Source organism: Callorhinus ursinus, unplaced genomic scaffold (assembly GCF_003265705.2).
Source record: "Callorhinus ursinus isolate GAN/ISIS: 27379988/994484 unplaced genomic scaffold, GSC_fseal_2.0 scaffold66, whole genome shotgun sequence".
NCBI classification, from domain to species: Eukaryota; Metazoa; Chordata; class Mammalia; order Carnivora; family Otariidae; genus Callorhinus; species Callorhinus ursinus.
In genome coordinates this window covers 8,259,796-8,276,939 of record NW_027397128.1, presented here as the reverse complement: position 1 = coordinate 8,276,939, position 17,144 = coordinate 8,259,796, and the positions used below count along the sequence as shown (strand labels likewise).

General features: G+C 36.4%; 1 protein-coding gene across 8 annotated transcripts in view; it reads left to right on the top strand.

Annotated features, from left to right (window-relative positions):
- PHKA1 (phosphorylase kinase regulatory subunit alpha 1) overlaps positions 1-17,144 on the top strand; it is a 159,198-nt gene that overhangs the window by 74,288 nt on the left and 67,766 nt on the right. For all 8 annotated transcript variants that reach the window (XM_073885813.1, XM_073885810.1, XM_025851300.2 and 5 more), the window contains one exon: positions 3,101-3,235. In XM_073885813.1, coding sequence (XP_073741914.1) covers positions 3,101-3,235 — 135 coding nt within the window. The remainder of the gene's footprint in view (positions 1-3,100; positions 3,236-17,144) is intronic.

Sequence of the window (17,144 nt, the reverse complement as noted above, 5' to 3'; positions counted from 1 at the left end):
AAAAAAGCCATGAATTCTATGTGAAGTATTCCCCTAGCGCTGGAGGTCTCCCATTCTCCTTGATCGGTAAACTTGGTCTTGGCTTGCTGGCTGTTCGTGCTGATCTTCTGGGGGAGGGACCTGTTGCCGTGGTTCCCAGTGTCTTTGCCGGAGGCGGAATTGCCCCACCCTTGTCGGTCCGGGCTAAGCAAGCTGCTTGGGTTTACTCTCAGGAGCTTTTGTTCCCTGCAAGCTCTGGTACAGCTTTGGAGGACCGGGGTGAAAATGGTGGCCTCCCAGTCTCCACTCGGAGGAGCTGAGAACTCGGGGCCCCGCTCCTCAGTGCGCCCCCAGAGAAAAGCAGTCACTCCTGTCTCCGTGGTCTCCGGCCGCTCTCCCTGCTCACCCGGCCTGTGACCGAGCGTTTCTATCTCTGGCACCCGACCCCGTGTGGCGTCTCCAAACCCAGCAGATCTGCTGCAGCGACGTCCCTCAGCAGAGCCGGCTTCTAAAAGTTCCGATTTTGTGCTCCGCGGCTCTATCACTTGCCAGAAGCGGCCGACGGAGGCCCCTTCCCCGCCATCTATCCTCCCGAATATCGCCTCGGATTCACTTCTCCGTATGTCCTACCTTCCAGTAAGTGGTCGCTTCTCTGTTCAGAGAGTTGTTGCTACTCTCTTCTTCGATCTCCTGTTGAGTTCGTAGGTGTTCAGAATGGTTTGATCCCTATTCAGCTGAATTCCTGAGACCAGACGAAATCCAGGTCTCCTACTCCTCCGCCATCTTGCTCCGCTCCCCCATCAGTTTATTCTTTAATCATCAAGCGTTAATATGTTCTTTTTTAAGGTGCAGTTATGGACATATTAATCCCCTGATTACAACTCTACAAGGGTTTCCATTGTCAACCTCCTTCGCATGGCTTATAAGGCCTTTTATGATCTGGTGTCTGACCCTGTCTGCCTTGTCATTTTTTTTACAATGGCCCCTTCACACTCCAAGCTCCTGCTGTAAAGAACATTTTATAATTCCTAGATCTGCCTTGTTCCATGTTGCCCTTGAGTCTTTGTCTGTGCTGTTTCTTCTACCTGGAACAAATCCCTTACTTTTACCTTCACCTTTGCCAGATTAATTTCTATTCAGCCTTCTAGCAGAATTCAGTATCAGTGCCATTTTCTCCAGGGATCATGTCTATCTCTGTACTCCTAGCCTTGGCAGTGCTTAGCACATAGGTGGAATTTCCTAAATATTTTATGAAACATAAAAAAAAAAAAAGCTCAGCTGTTGGGCTCAAAAGTGTTCCTAGCACCCCAAAGTGTTGTTCATTTGCCTCTCTTTCACTGCATTGCTCTCTGCAGATCCCTGAAGCTCAGTAGAATGCAGTTTGGAAATCATTACCCAAAGATAAAATACAAAATCCTAAAAGTGACACATATGCCCTCCCTAAAGACCTAGCCTCTGTCTGCCTTTCCAGATTCTTTTTTTTAAGCCACTGTGCAAACTATTTTATGCTACAGCAATATTGAAGTGTATGTAGTTCCTCCCCAACCCCCACCCATGTTCTTTTTTCATTTCCATGTTTTATGATCATCATGTACCTTGTACCTAAAATGGATTTCCCCATCCCTATTCCCTTCTTTCTCCTGGCTAACATTCATTCTTTCAAACTCAGCTTAGACATCATCTCTTTCAGAAAGCCTTTTCTGAAACCACTCTCTACCTGTCCCAGACTTGATACGTGTCGCTCTTTGGGGCTTACAGTGTTTTGTGCATATCTCTAGTTACCTAGCAGCTTATTTTATAATTGGCTTATGTGTGTGTCACTTCCATTATACTGTAAGCTCTTCAAGAGAGAGACTAACTTAGCCATCTCTTCATCCCTAGTACCTAGTATAGTACTTCATCCATTTAGGTGCTTAGTAAATATTTGTTAATGAATGAATGGATGACCACTATGTTTTCCTGGACTTTCCTTAGCTCACTATGATTCTTCCTTTGTATATTTTCCCTGGAGAATCTTTGTCATTTTCATGTTTCCAGTTACAAGTAATTGAGATTGTGTTGTGTCCAGGGGACCCTGTGATTGCTACTATCCTGCATATCCTGACCCAGACCACAGCAGCACAATACCATGAGGCTCCCAAGGTAGAAAGATACACACACATACACACACACACACACACACATACACACACAGAAAGAAAGACATATACAAAAGATAATGGCAAAGAAAAAGAAAGTAAAACTCTGTTAACTAGGCTTTTGTCCCAAACACTCAACATAGAAAATACTGGTAAACTTGAATGAATCAAATGGTATCTTCATTTTTTGCATTAAACCCAATTCAACACATATACCTGCACTGGAGAAATAGGAATAGGGCACATATTTGCCCTCAGTGCTTAGTGTCAAGCCAGCTGAGGCCCCACTCAGATTATTAGCCCCCAGCCAGGTATCTGTCCCCTAGAGGGAAAGTAAACAGAAGAGTCAGGGAGCTGACTTGGCCTCCTCCCTTGTGAGTATGATAAGCACTTCAGAGACATGAATATAACAGGAATAAAAGGGAGCTGTCTAGGCTTGGCATGCTCAGAGTCTAGAGCCTACCCCCCAATCCCAAAACAACCACACACAGTTTTAACTATGGCACCTCAATTCTTTATTCCCAGTTTACCTTGTCTTCTACCATGCTCTGGCTATAGAGTAATTCTTATTATTTGGGTGTTCTTTATTACCCTCAAACTCCTGTCTGGTCTTAAGGATATGAAAGAGCCTTGGAGAATCAACTTTTACCAAAGCTGTAACACACCTCATGTTGGATTTTTTTTCCCTATTCAAACATGGGATCTCAGATATAAAGAGTATTGCATTCTCTAGGAGCACATAGGTACTTAGCCAAAAAAGCAGAATCTAATACTCTAGTCATGAGATCCTTTTTCCTTTTCCATTTAGGTAATAGTGTTATGGACCTAGAGTGAGACTTGTTTCATCAAAGTTCCTCAATAACTGTTAATTTCCTCCCATTTTCTTTCTCTTCCCTTCAAAAGAAATTGTGTGCCTTGAGAGATTTTTAGGTTCCTATTGAAATAAAAGTTTCTGTTGACCTCATTTTCTTTCCTTCCTATAGTTTCCATTCTAGCCGAGACAGAAGAAATCAAGGCCATGTTGAAGGACAGGGGAATCGATGTGGAGACCATTGCTGAGGTATACCCTATCAGAGTACAACCAGCCCGCATTCTCAGCCACATTTATTCCAGCCTAGGTAAGGAGATCGGCCTTAATAATCTGTCATCATAACAATCAAAGCATTATTCGATACAAGCTGGTTTCTATCCTTTTTATTTATTTATTTTTTTGATCTTGTACTGCTTTATTAAACTGGATCTGAGAAGGAATTTAGAGCCTCTGGAACCTAAGTTTCTAATCCAGTATATCCTGAGCAAGCTTGATAATTTTAGATGTGCTTATGAATCTGGTACATAGGGTGTGACTTAGCAAACAATATTGTATCTTCATTCCAAGTGCATGCTTAACTAACATGTTCTCCCCTTTCTTGAGACCTATATTTCCATTTTGAATACACGTTAATTTTATGTAGAGTAATAGCCAAGGAACTTTTTTTAGGTCTTTTATACTGTGTCATGTAATGAATTGGTTGACAATATTAGAAAATTCCACTTAATCTAGTATTTATTTTAATTAGTACTCAATTTTTATTTAATTTATTAAACTTAATAGACACATTAAGCAGATTACTACACATTACAAACTTATACAATTTATTACAAATTTGACATTAAATCACTACACTATTAACTAAAAAAAAAAAAAAAAGCTCTGCAAATTTCCAAACTACCCTTGTGGAAGACTGATTAATGGCCCCCAAAGGTATATAGGTCCTAATTCCTGGAACCTATGAATATTCCTTTATATAGGCACGTATGGTTAATTTAAGGAGCTCAAGACGAGGAAGATTATCCTGGATTTTCCAGGTGGACCACAAGTCACAAGTATCCTTATAAAAGGAAGGCAGAGGGAATTCAGACTATAGAAGGTAGGACATGTGACAACAGAAACAAGAGATTAGAGTGATGCAGCTATGAGCTGAAGATTTCCAAGGAATGCCCATAGCCTCTAAAAGTTAGAATTGGCGAGGAACAGATTCTGTCCTGGAGATTCCAGAAGAAACCAGCTTTTTTAACACCTTGATTTTGTTTTTAGTCCTGAAAGACTCATTTTGGGCTTCTGACCTCCAGAAATGTAAGAGAATAAATATGTGTTGTTTTAAGCCGCTTAGTTTGTGGTACTTTGTTAACAGCAGGAATGGGAAAGTAATACAGATTTTGGTACTAAGAAGTGGGGTAATGCTGTAACAAATACCTAAAAAATGTGGAAGTGGCTTTGGAATCAGGTAATGGATAGAGGCTGGAAGAATTTTGAGTCACATGATAGAAAAAGTCTATATTTCTTTAAAAACACTGTTGGTAGAAATAGGGATGTTAAAGGCATGGCCAGTGAGGGCTCAGAAGGAAATTAGGAACATGTTATTGCAAACTTGAGGAAAAGGATCCTTGTTGTATAGTGACAGAAGGATTGTTAGCTGAATTGTGTCCTGTATTATGTGGAAAACACAACTATAAATTATGAACTTGGATATTTAGCTGAGGAGATTTTTCAAGCAAAGTGTTGAAATCATGGCCTGGTTTTTCTCTTGCTGCTTATAGTAAAATGCAAGAGGAAAAAGATAATTGAGGGAAGAATAGTTAAGCAAAAAGGAACCAGGACTTGATGAAAGTCTTAGATTGGAAAAGATGATAAAATTAGGAGATTGGCTGTCAGGAAAGCATGCTCTGGAAAAAAGGTCAAGGATATGGCTGGACAGCCTTCTTCTAGAACTTCAGAAAGATCAAAAGATCAGTGTATTCATTCACACTCTTTGAAGAGATAAGGCTGTGACTCATGGATTCCCTCAACCGTATTAGCAGAATCTAGGAATAGAGATATGATTATCCAGGAAAGATCTTGGGAAGGACACTCTTGTCTAATGGCATGAACCCCCATGACACATATGCAATACCCACAAAGTTTTTGAGAATGTTATATATGCAGAAAGACTGCCAAATTGGACTGAAAGGAACAGAGAGAGGACAAGATTAAAGAAGAATATTGAACTCCCAAAGTTCTATAGCCAGGAAGCAGGCTGATAAAACTACTAAGCTGTGAACAAGTGCTATTCTTCAAGAAAAAGGAAGGATGACTCCAAGGGAGGTGCCTTGGGCCCAGAGGACAGAGCGTCAAACCACAGAGGATTACTACCATGCCTTGAAACCTAATGGAGTTTGCCCGGTTGGATTTTAAAACTGTTTGGGGCTGCTGACTCCTTCCTTCCATTTTCTCCCTTTTGGAACGAGAATGTCTATAATTTGTATTCTACCCCTGTATTTTTAGAGAATATAATTTGTTTTCTGGTTTCAAATGGAGAGGAATTTTGCCTCAGGATGTATCATACCCATATCCTCACCCATACCTGATTTAGCTGATGAGATTTGGGGCTTTATAAATAATGATACTTAGAAGAGATTTTGGACTTCAGTTGATGCTGTAATGTGTTGAGAGTTTGCAGAATGTTGGGATGGGATGAATGCACTTTGTAAGTGGGAAGAATATGAATCTTTAGGGGCCAGAGGATGGACTATGGAAGGCTAAAAAATGGTCCCCAAAGATATCCAGGCCCTAATCCCTGGAACCTGTGAATGTTACCATATATAGTAAAAGGGAATTTACAAGTGTGATTAAGTTAAAGAGATTGAGATGGGAGGATTAGTCTGGATTATCCAGGTGGGCCCTAAATGTAATCACACGTGTCCTATTTATAAGAGGGAGCCAAAGGGAGATCGGCCTATAGAAGTACATGTGAGGACAGAAGCAAGAGATTGAAGTGATAAGGCTACTAGCCTTATGCTCTGAAGTTGCAACAGGCGAGGGACAGATTCTCCCCTCGAGCCTCCAGAAGAAACCAGCCCTGCTGACATTTTGATTTTATCTTATAATACCCATAAAGCCTATTTCGGACTTTTGACTTTCAGAGCTGTAAGAGTTTAAATGTGTGTTATTTTAAGCCACTAAGTTTGTAGTAATTTGTTATAGCACCATTTAGAAATTAATACAATCTTAAATCAAGCCACAGAAGGGCAAATTTATAAATAAAGATTATATCCTAGATAATGGATTGTCACTTACAAACCCAAAGCCTACTTTGTGTTTGTGTGTGTGTGTGTCTATATATATATATGTATGTGTGTGTGTGTGTGTGTGTGTACTTTTCTTTTTCACCAAGAATGGTCTGTTAGTAATTACAGCCAAGCCAAATCTCGTCCAGCTCAAAACCAGTCTCCTTCCCTTTTTACTAACACCTACTTCAGACACTCAATTTCTATAGCAGTATGTATGTAGATCTCAACTGAGATGGAATCAACCAGGGAGGAAAGGACCAACAGTAAGAAGTGACTTTTCTGTGTCTCTCCTAAACACTCATATTTTATGCCAACAGGGCCTTAACTCCCAGAGCTATTAATATTACATCTGACTTTAGGAATATACAGATTTCCCCTTTCTTCCATCCTAACTATAATGTACAAAATTCCTTTTCTTTTTAATTCAAGTGCAAAGCTGAAATTTTCTAAAGAAACTTTACTTTAAAAAATAGGAAACTATGATTCAACAGTCTTGCACAATTCACAGCGCTCACCATAGCACATACCCTCCCCAGTGTCCATCACCCAGGCACCCCATCCCTCCCACCCCCCACCACTCCAGCAATCCTCAGTTTGTTTCCTGCAATTAAGAATTCCTCATATCAGTGAGATCATATGATACTTGTTTTTCTCTGATTGACTTATTTCGCTTAGCATAATACCCTCTAGTTCTATCCACATTGTTGCAAATGGCAAGATTTCATGTTTTTTGATGGCTGCATAATATTCCATTGTATATATATACCACATCTTCTTTATCCATTCATCTGTTGATGGACATCTTGGCTCTTTCCATAGTTTGGCTATTGTGGATATTGCTGCTATAAACATTGGGGTGCTCATACCCCTTCGGATCACTGACCTCTACCTCTGAAACAAATAATACCTTATACGTTAAAAAAAAAAAAAGGAAGATAGTAGGAAGGGAAAAATGAAGGGGGGAAATCTGAGGGGGAGATGAACCATGAGAGACTATGGACTCTGAGACACAAACTGAGGGTTTTGGGGGGGGGGATAGGTTGGCCCAGTAATGGGTATTAAGGAGGGCACCTATTGAATGGAGCACTGGGTGTTATACGCAAACAATGAATCATGGAACACTACATCAAAAACTAATGATGTGATGTATGTTGACTAACATAACCTAATAAAATAAAATTTAAAAAATGGGAAACTAAAATATAAACACATAGAAATCAACAAGTTTATTGAATATAGATCTCAGCTCCTAATTAATTTCTGAAATCTAGCCACAGCTTAGCTTGACTATTACAAAATACTGAGCCCCTGGTTCCCCTCACTTATTCAACCCTACCCGAGATAAATTCCAAGTCAAGACTCTGAAAATTCAGAGATTAATTTGGGTTGATTCTTTACAAGATGGGATGGGTATTTTAGTCCTTCCCAGAATCTGCTTCATGTTTTTTATCTTCTTGGCCATTCCCTCTAGTCTCAGACTATAATGTGCTCCTAATTTCCAGATACCAGTCCACTAAATCTGTTGACATAAGGAAGGTATTTCTCTAGCCCAAATCTTATTCCAGGAACAAGTATTAGTTGATTTTCTAGTCACCTTCTTTGCCCCTCTTAGAAGTCTTTACGGTTTGAAGTTCATATAAGTCCTACTGGTGCCTTTGACCTGATTATCTCTGGCTCTTACTCAGAAGATGATAGGTTAAATTTACCCTTTGCTTCTTCACATTTATTGTTCTAAATTCAGCATAATCTTACTAGGATATAGGTAATTTCCAAGTGCTGGGCCATTATTCTTGGAATCGACCTGCATCACATCACATTTTTCCAATAAATTGAAGCAAACTCCTTACTGATTGCTTTTTCAAAGCCTACACTTTGTTTAGAGCCTCTTACTAAGTTATTATTTCCTAGTCAAAGGAAATGAAGACTGATGGGTCTTGAGTTTAATGAGTGATTAACCATTACAGGGACTCTAGTACAAGCTGCATTTACTTTCCAAATATGTTCTTTCATTTGCTTCATTCATTTATTCTTTCATAACAATCTGTTGCTCACTTATTATGTACCAGGCACTGGGCTAGATGCTGTGGGTGACATAGACGTGTAACCAGCTAATTATAGTACAATCTCATAAATACTGCAGTAGTGGTGTTATGTACAAAGCCCAGGAGAAAAAAGGTAGATTTGTCTGCGAAAGTCATAAAAGGCATGATTTGATAACTTATCAAATGAGTGAATCTTCAAAATTTTATCATAGCAACAATTTCACAATTACAAAATTACTTCAAGCATACATAAAGTGACAACTGTAATACCACCAAAAAAGAGATTTCTTCACCAGGTGTGTTCACGTATATATGTTAACTAAATGGGAAGCTCTGCCTCACCTCAAACATTGTATTTCATGTATTTCAGTTCCATAATATATTTTTTAAAAACTTTTAAAGTATGAGATTAATTGGGGCACCTGGGTGGCTCAGTCGGTTAAGCATCCAACCCTTGGTTTTGGCTCAGGTCATGATTTCATGGTTGTGGGATGGAGCCCTATCGGGCTCCATGTTCACTGGGGAGTCTGCTTCTCTCCTTCTCCTTCTCCCTTTGCCCCTCCCCCTGCTCACCCATGTCCGCTCACTTGCTCTCTCTTAAATAAATAAATAAATAAATCTTGTTTTAAAAGTATGAGATTAATCAACTTTAGGAACATAAGAACTTCGTAAATATTCAACTTAAATCATTATATAATTCTAATTCTTTTCTAATCTGTTAGTGCACATAGATACATTTATAGTTTCAGTGTATGCATATTAACTTGTGTTTTTTTCACTTATTCTTTCATGTGAATATTCTTACATATTGAAAGAACTATATATTATTCCATCAAATTAAAGTAATTATTACCTAATTATTGGGTACTTGAATTGTTTCAAAAGTTTTTGTCATTCTATGAATGCCTTTGTATAGGCTTTCATATGTATACCTCGGTTTCTTTGTAGTTCTTGTTTTATGTTGCCAGATTATTCTTTAGCAATACCAACCAATTTTTAGTGACATCAGTAAATAATATAATATACCTTTTTATTTTTACTACACCACCAACATTGGATTTTTATCATTTGTTTTTTTTTTAAGATTTTTATTTATTTATTTGACAGAGAGAGAGATAGCGAGAGCAGGAACACAAGCAGGGGGTGTGGGAGAGGGAGAAGCAGGCTTCCTGCCGAGCAGGGAGCCCGATGTGGGACTCGATCCCAGGACCCTGGGATCATGACCTGAGCCGAAGGCAGACGCTTAACGACTGAGCCACCCAGGTGCCCTATCATTTGTTTTTGTTAGAATGATAGTTTTACTACACATGCTATTTTAATTGCCTTTCTTTAATTCCCAGTGAGGGTATGCATTTCTTCACTTTTGCTTTACTTTTTTTTGAAATTGTGTTTCCTATGGCTTGCGTATCTAACAGGATCTGCACATTTTCATATACATCTATCAATTCTTTAAGTATACATTATGGTAAGCTTTTATCAATGAAGTTTGTAATGTATATATTTTCTGTTCTGTAATTTTCTTTTAGATAATTATTTTCTTGCCTTTGTGTAGATTTTTGAACATCAAATACATCCATTTTATCAGATATATCTTTCATTTCTTCAGGAATTATAAATTTATCTCCTAGTTTCATTTGAATAGATGTGCTATTCTCATTCTCTTCAGTTTTCATAAGTAGTAAGTTGCGATTACAAATTGATATGTACATGTTGAATGAAGGGAACTGGAAAATAGAGAAAAGCACAAAGGAAAAAGATAAAAGTCACCTATAATTCTAAACTCATAGGAAGCCACTATTTTTGTTTTGGAGTATTTGCTTCCAGTTATTTTTTTATAAAATAAATACACACTTGTTTTTTAGAAAAATGGTGTCGGAAAGAACAGTCTTTGCTATTTGTACTTTGCAACATAATAATGTATGATGAACCCTATTATATTTTCTTAAATAACCTCCTGCAACACTATTTTAATATCTGTGTTAGCACAATTTCAATTTTTTAGACATATGGATGACAAATTGTTTTTATGAATTAAGTAGATGTTTTTTCTATTTATTTTGCAAATTGTTTATGTATATTCTTTTGCCATTTTTCTACTGGAAAATTGTCAATTTCTTATTGCTTTAGACAAGATTTTTTATATATTAGGGATGCTAATACTTTGTCTTCCACGTGTTATTGCAATATTTTGCTATTTTATTTGCCTTTTAATTTTGTATTTGATTTTGATACATAAAAGTTTTACATTTTTGCATAGTAAAATTGTCTCCTTTTTGGTTTCTTTGCTGTTAGGCTTAGAAAGATAGATTCATCCCTAGGTCGGGTACATTTTCACTATATTTTCTTAGTTCTTTATAGTTACAATTTTACATTTAGCTCTTAGTCTAGAATTTTAATTTTAGTTATCTTATGATGTAAGAATCATAACTTGTTTGCCAAATACTTCCCAGCACTATTGACTGAACAGTTCATATAAATACTGTTTTGAAATGTCACCTTAATCATTTACTGTACATACATAGACTCACTAACACATGTATGTGTGTGTATGTTACTTTTTGGTGCTGTTGGTCACAGTTTCTCCTTTTTAAGTTGTAAAGCTTCAGCCTCTTTAATAATTGGGGAAATGTAAGATAAAACAACAACGAAATAAAAACTTTTTCCCATCAATTTCACAAAAGTTAAGATTGATAATATCTATTGCTGGTGAAGATGTGGAGAAATGGTCACTCTCAGCACTCCTGGTAGTAGTGTAAATCAGAGGCAATTTGGCATTACCTATAAAAATTTATATACATATCTTTGACTAACAATCTTACTTACAGGAATCTACCCTATATAGTGCTCATACAAGTGCACAAGGATATATGTACAAAGCTGTTCATTACAACATAATTTGTAATGGCAAAACAACAGTTAGGAGCGACCTAATATGTCTGAACAAGAATGGTTGAATTATGATATGTTGTGCCACAGTTAAAAAGAATAAGGTAGACTTTCAGCTTCCAGCTGTGAAATTGTTTGTATCAGACTAATCTTCATACTAAGAACAACTACAATGGCTATATTTAAAAAATAAAGATAAATGAGGGCATTAGAAAATAATTAAGGGGGCACCTGGGTGGCTCAGTCGTTAAGCATCTGCCTTCGGCTCAGGTCATGGTCCCAGGGTCCGGGGATCTAGCCCCACATCAGGCTCCCTGCTCTGTGGGAAGTCTGCTTCTCCCTCTCCCACTCCCCCTGCTTGTGTTCCCTCCCTCGCTGTCTCTCTCTCTGTGTCAAATAAATAAATAAATTCTTAAAAAAAAAAAGAAAATAATTAAGATGGCCAGAACTTGAGCAGCCAGAACCCTGAAGAGAAGAGAACTTCAGAAAAGTAAGCACCATTCTTTATTCTCTGTGCAGTTTTCCTTTGAGGCATTTGCTGTGCTTGCATGGGATGAGAGGCCAAGAAACGAAGTATAAAATCTCACTCCTAGGGAAACAAAAATTTTATTTCAGGACCTTTCTTTGTGGAAGAAGCTGTGATAAACACTCCAGGTTTTCAGTTGAGTCCCTGAAGGGTGAGCTACACCCTAAAAGTAAAGGCAAATTGCAAATAGACCTGTTCTTGGAAAGCCTGAAACACAAAGCCTAAAACACAATCTTCTCAGTCACTGACTGGACTGAGGTGATCTGCTTGTAGTGTATCTGCCTGCCAAAATAAACTAAACCACCTCTGGAAGAAAATAATATCATCCAGAACCTCTACAATTCTTTGTACAATGTATTCAGCATTGAAAATATATAATAAGATATGGTAGGAAACCAAATAAATGAAAGCCAAAAGAAAAAATACAATCAAAAACAGAAATACAGACTTCTATTTAACATAGTATTGGAAGTTCTAGCCAGAGCAAGTGGGCAAGGAAAAAAAAAAGCATTTAAGTCAGAAAGGAATAAGTAAAAACGTTTGCAGACTACATGGCCTTAGATGTAAAAAAACCCCTGAAGATTCTGCTAAAAAAGTTAGCACAAATTCAGCAAAATTGCAGCATACAAAAGTAACATGCAAAAATCAGTTGCATTTTTAGACATTAATAATAAACAATCCAAAAGGAAAATTAAGAGAACAATTCCATTTACAATTACATCAAAAAGAATAAAATAGTTTGGAATAAATGTAACCAAGGAGGTAAAAGATTTGTACACTGAGAATGATAAAATGTTTATGAAAGAAATTAAAGAAGACACAAATAAATGGAAAGGCAGCCACGTTCATGGATTGGAAGATGTCAATACTATCCAAAATGATGGACAGATTCAATGCAATCCCTATCTAAAACCCAATGATATTTTTAGCAAAAATAGAAAAATTCATCCTGAAATTCATACAGAATCTCAAGGGACCCCAAAACAATCTTGAAAAAGAAAAACAAAGATGGAAAACTTACATTTACTGATTTTATAACTACTACAGAGTGACAGTAATCAAAAGAGTGTACTTCTGGCATAAAGACAGATCCATAGGAAAAAAATGAAATAGAAATCCCAGAAATAAATCCTTGCAGATACAGTCAAATGATTTTTGACAAAGGTGCTAAGTCCATTCAGTGGCGAAAGGTCAGTCCTCAAGATACTGTGCTGGGAAAACTGGATATCCATGTGTAAAAGAATGAAGTTGAACCCTTTACCATATACCATATACAAAGATTAACTCAAAATGGATCAAAGACCGAAACCTAAAATTATACAACTCTTAGAAGAGAATAGAGGAGGAAAGCCTCATAACATTGGATTTGGCAATCATTTCTTGGATATAACACCAAAAGCACAGACAACAAAAGAAAAATTAGATAAACTGGACTTCATTAAAATTGAAAACTTATTTGCATCAAAAGACACCACCAACAAAGTGAAAAGGTGACACACAGAATGACAGAAAATATCTGCAAATCTTATCTGATAATAAAGGATTAATATCCAGACTATATTGAGAACGCCTGCAACTCAATACCAACCAACCATTACGAAGCCATCTATAGATTCAATGCAATCCCTTTCAAAATTCCGGTAGCTTTTTTCACAGAAATAGAAAATATAACCCTAAAATTCATATTGAACCATGAAAGACCCTTAATAGCCAAAGCAATCCCGAGAAAGAACAAAGCTAGAAGCATCATACTTCCTGATTTTAAACTACATTATAAAGATATAGTAATCTAAACAATATGATACTGCATAAAGGTAAACACATAGACAAATGGAACAGAATCAAGAGCCTAGGAATAAACCCATGGTCAACTAATATGTGACAAGGGAGCCAAGAATACTCAATGAGGAAAGGATAGTCTCTGAAAAATGGCACTGGAAAAACTGGATAACCACATGCAAAATATTGAAATTGGACCACCATCTTACACCCTTACAAAAAATTAACTCATAATGGATTAAGGACTTAAATGTAAGACCTGAATCTGCAAAACTCCTAGAAGAAAACATAAGGAAAAATCTTGACATCAGTGTTGGCAAGGATTTCTTGGATATGACACTAAAAGCACAAGCAACAAAAGCAAAAAATCAACAAGAGGGACTACATCAAACTAAAAAGCTTCTGCATAGAAAAAAAATGATCAAAAAATGAAAAGGCAGCCTATGGAATGGGAGAAAATATTTCCAAACCATATATCTGATAAGGGATTAATATCCAAAATATATAAGGGGAAAAAAAACCCAAAATATATAAGGAATTCATACAACTCCGTAGCAAAAGAGCAAATAATCCAATTTAAAAATGAGCAGAGGACTTGATAGACATTTTTCCAAAGAAGACATCCAGACACCCAACAGGTACTTGAAAAGAAAAAGTACATCAGTATTCAACAGTGAAGTACAGTTCAAAACCACAGTGAGATGTTACCTCACACCTGTTAGAATGGCTTTTGTCAAAAAAGACAAAGAGATGACAAATGCTGTCAAGGATGTGGAGAAAAGGGAACCCTTGCACACTGTTAGTGGGAATGTAAACTGATATAGCCATTATGGAAACCAGTATGGAGGTTCCTCAAAAAATTAATAGAATTACCTTATGATCCAACAGTCCCACATCTGGGTATATATCCAAAGGAGATGAAATCACTATCTCAAAGAGATATCTGCACTCCCATGTTGATTGCAGCACTATTCAAAATAGCCAAGACATGGAAGCAATCTAAACGTCCATTGGCAGAAAAACAGGTAAAGAAATGTCATATACATATATACATATATATGTGTGTGTGTATACATATATATGTGTACATATATATATATATAGTGTATATATATATATATATATATATATATATATATATATACACACCAGACTCCTAGAAACAGGGTACAATGGTGAGTACCAGGAGCTGAAGAGTGGAGGAAATCAGGAAATGTTGGGTCAAAAGGTACTAACTTTCAATTATAAGATAAATAAGTTTGGAGATCTAATGTGCATTATGGTGACTATAGTTAACAATACCATATTGCATACTTGAAAGTTACTATGAGAGTAGAACTTAAGGTTTTCACCAAAACAATAACAAAATGGCAATTATATGAGGTGAAGGATGTGTTAGCTAACCTTATTCTGGTAAACATTTCATAATATGTAAATGTATCAAACCATTACATTGTACACCTTAAACTTATACAGTGTTATATGCCAGTTATATCTCAATAAAGCTGGGGGACATTTTTTTTAAATTAAAAAACCCAAACCCAATTAAAAAGGGCAAAAGACTTGAATAGACATTTCCCCAAAGAAGATATACAAATGGTCAATCAGCATGTAAAAACAGGTTCAACAATACTAATCATTAGGGAAATACAAATCAAAACCACAATGATGTATCACTTCACACCCATTAGTATGGCTATTGTAAAATGAATAAATTAATGAATCCATCCACGCATCCATCCAGAAAATAACAAGTATTGGTGAGGATGTGGAGAAATTTGAATCCTTATGCTCTGTTGGTGGGAATATAAAATGGTGCAGCTGTTATGGAAAACAGTATGGCAGTTCCTTATAAAATTAACCATAGAATTGATCCAGCAATTCCACTTCTGCATATATACCCAAAGGAAGGGAAAACAGGAACTGAAACAGATATTTGTTCACCAGTATTCAAAGTAGCATTAGTCACAATATCCAAGAGGTGGAAATAACCCAAATATCCATTGACTGTTGAATGAATAAACAAAATTATATATATGATATGATGTTATTATAATTTTATATATAATATAGCATGTTAATGTATAATTTATAAATTTAATTTATAATGTACATTTATATATATATAGAGAGAGAGAGTATTATTCAGCTTTAAAAGGATGGAAATTCTGACACATGCTAAAACAGGGATCAGCCTTGAAGACATTATGTTCAGTGAAATAAGCCAGATACAAAACGATAAACATTGTATGATTCAATTCCACCTATATGAAGTACTTAGAATAGTCAAGCTTATAGAGACAGAATATAGAATGATGGTTGCCATTAAAGGATTAAAGGTTGGTTGCCAGAAGGAAAAGGTAATGGGGAGTTATTGTTTAATAGGTATGAAGTTTCTGTTTGGGATAATGAAAAGTTCTGGAGATGGGTAGTGGTAATGGTTGCAGAACAGTGAGAATATACTTAATGTCAGTGAGCTGTATATCTAAAATGGTATGTTTTATGTTGTATATATTTTAGTACAATAAAATCAATTAAATTTTTTGAATAAAAAAAGATAATTCACATTTTTGGAGTTATCAGACAGTTTGTATAAACTATGTTGTATGTTCAAGAATAGATTTGGAATTAAAAAATAAAAAATAAAAGAAGGTTACGATACCAAAAAAAGAATAGGTTTGGAAGATGAATTTCACTAGAAAAATGAAAAGTATAAAAAAAGGATCAAATAGAATTCCAGAACTAAAGATTACAGTAATTGATATTGGGAATGCAATAGATGGGATTAACACTGTAGGAGAAACAGCAGAAGAGAGGATTGATGAACTAAAAAATAAGTTAGTAGAAAATATTCAGATTAAAGCACAAAAGAGAGAAAAGAATAGAAAATTGTAAAAACATTATAAGACAGATATAGTGGAGGGTCTGGAGTCCAAGAATAAGAGGAAAGAATAGAACAGAAAGTGTATTTGAAAAAATAATGACTAAAAGTTATTCAAAACTGACCAAAGATACTAATTCACACATTCAAAAAGGCTAAAAATCTGTGAGCAAGATAAATACAAAGAAAAACAACCTAAGCATTTAATAATCAAACTTCTGGAAACCAAGACAAAGAGAAAATCTTAAAAATAGCCAGAGTTAAGAAACGATACGTTGCTTTCAAAGGAACAGTGATCAAACTTATAGCTTTTCAACAAACCAAAGAACTCCACAGGACAATGAACGACACTTGTAAATTACTGGGAGAAAATAACTGCCAGACTAGAATTTTATATCCAGTGAAAATATCCTTCAGAAATAAAAATGATATGGGGTGCCTGAGTGGCTCAGTTGGTTAAGTGTCTGCCATTGTCTCAGGTCATGATCTCAGGGTCCTGGGATTGAGCCCTGTGTTGGGCTCTCTGTTCAGCGGGGAGTCTGCTTCTCCCTATCGCTCTGCTCCTCCCTCTCCCTCTGCTCCTCCCCCCCCGCTCTTGCTCTCTATATCCTTCTCCCAAATAAATAAATAATCTTTAAAAAGAAATAAAAACAACATAAAGTCATGTTCAGATAAATAAAAATTGAGACTGTATCAGTAGCAGACTCATAGTAAAAGAAATACTAAAGAGAGTTCTTTAGGCAAAAAAAGAAAAAAAAAATGACCCCAGACAGAAGCATAGGAACACAGAAAGGAATAAAGAGAAAAAGCAATTGTAAATATAA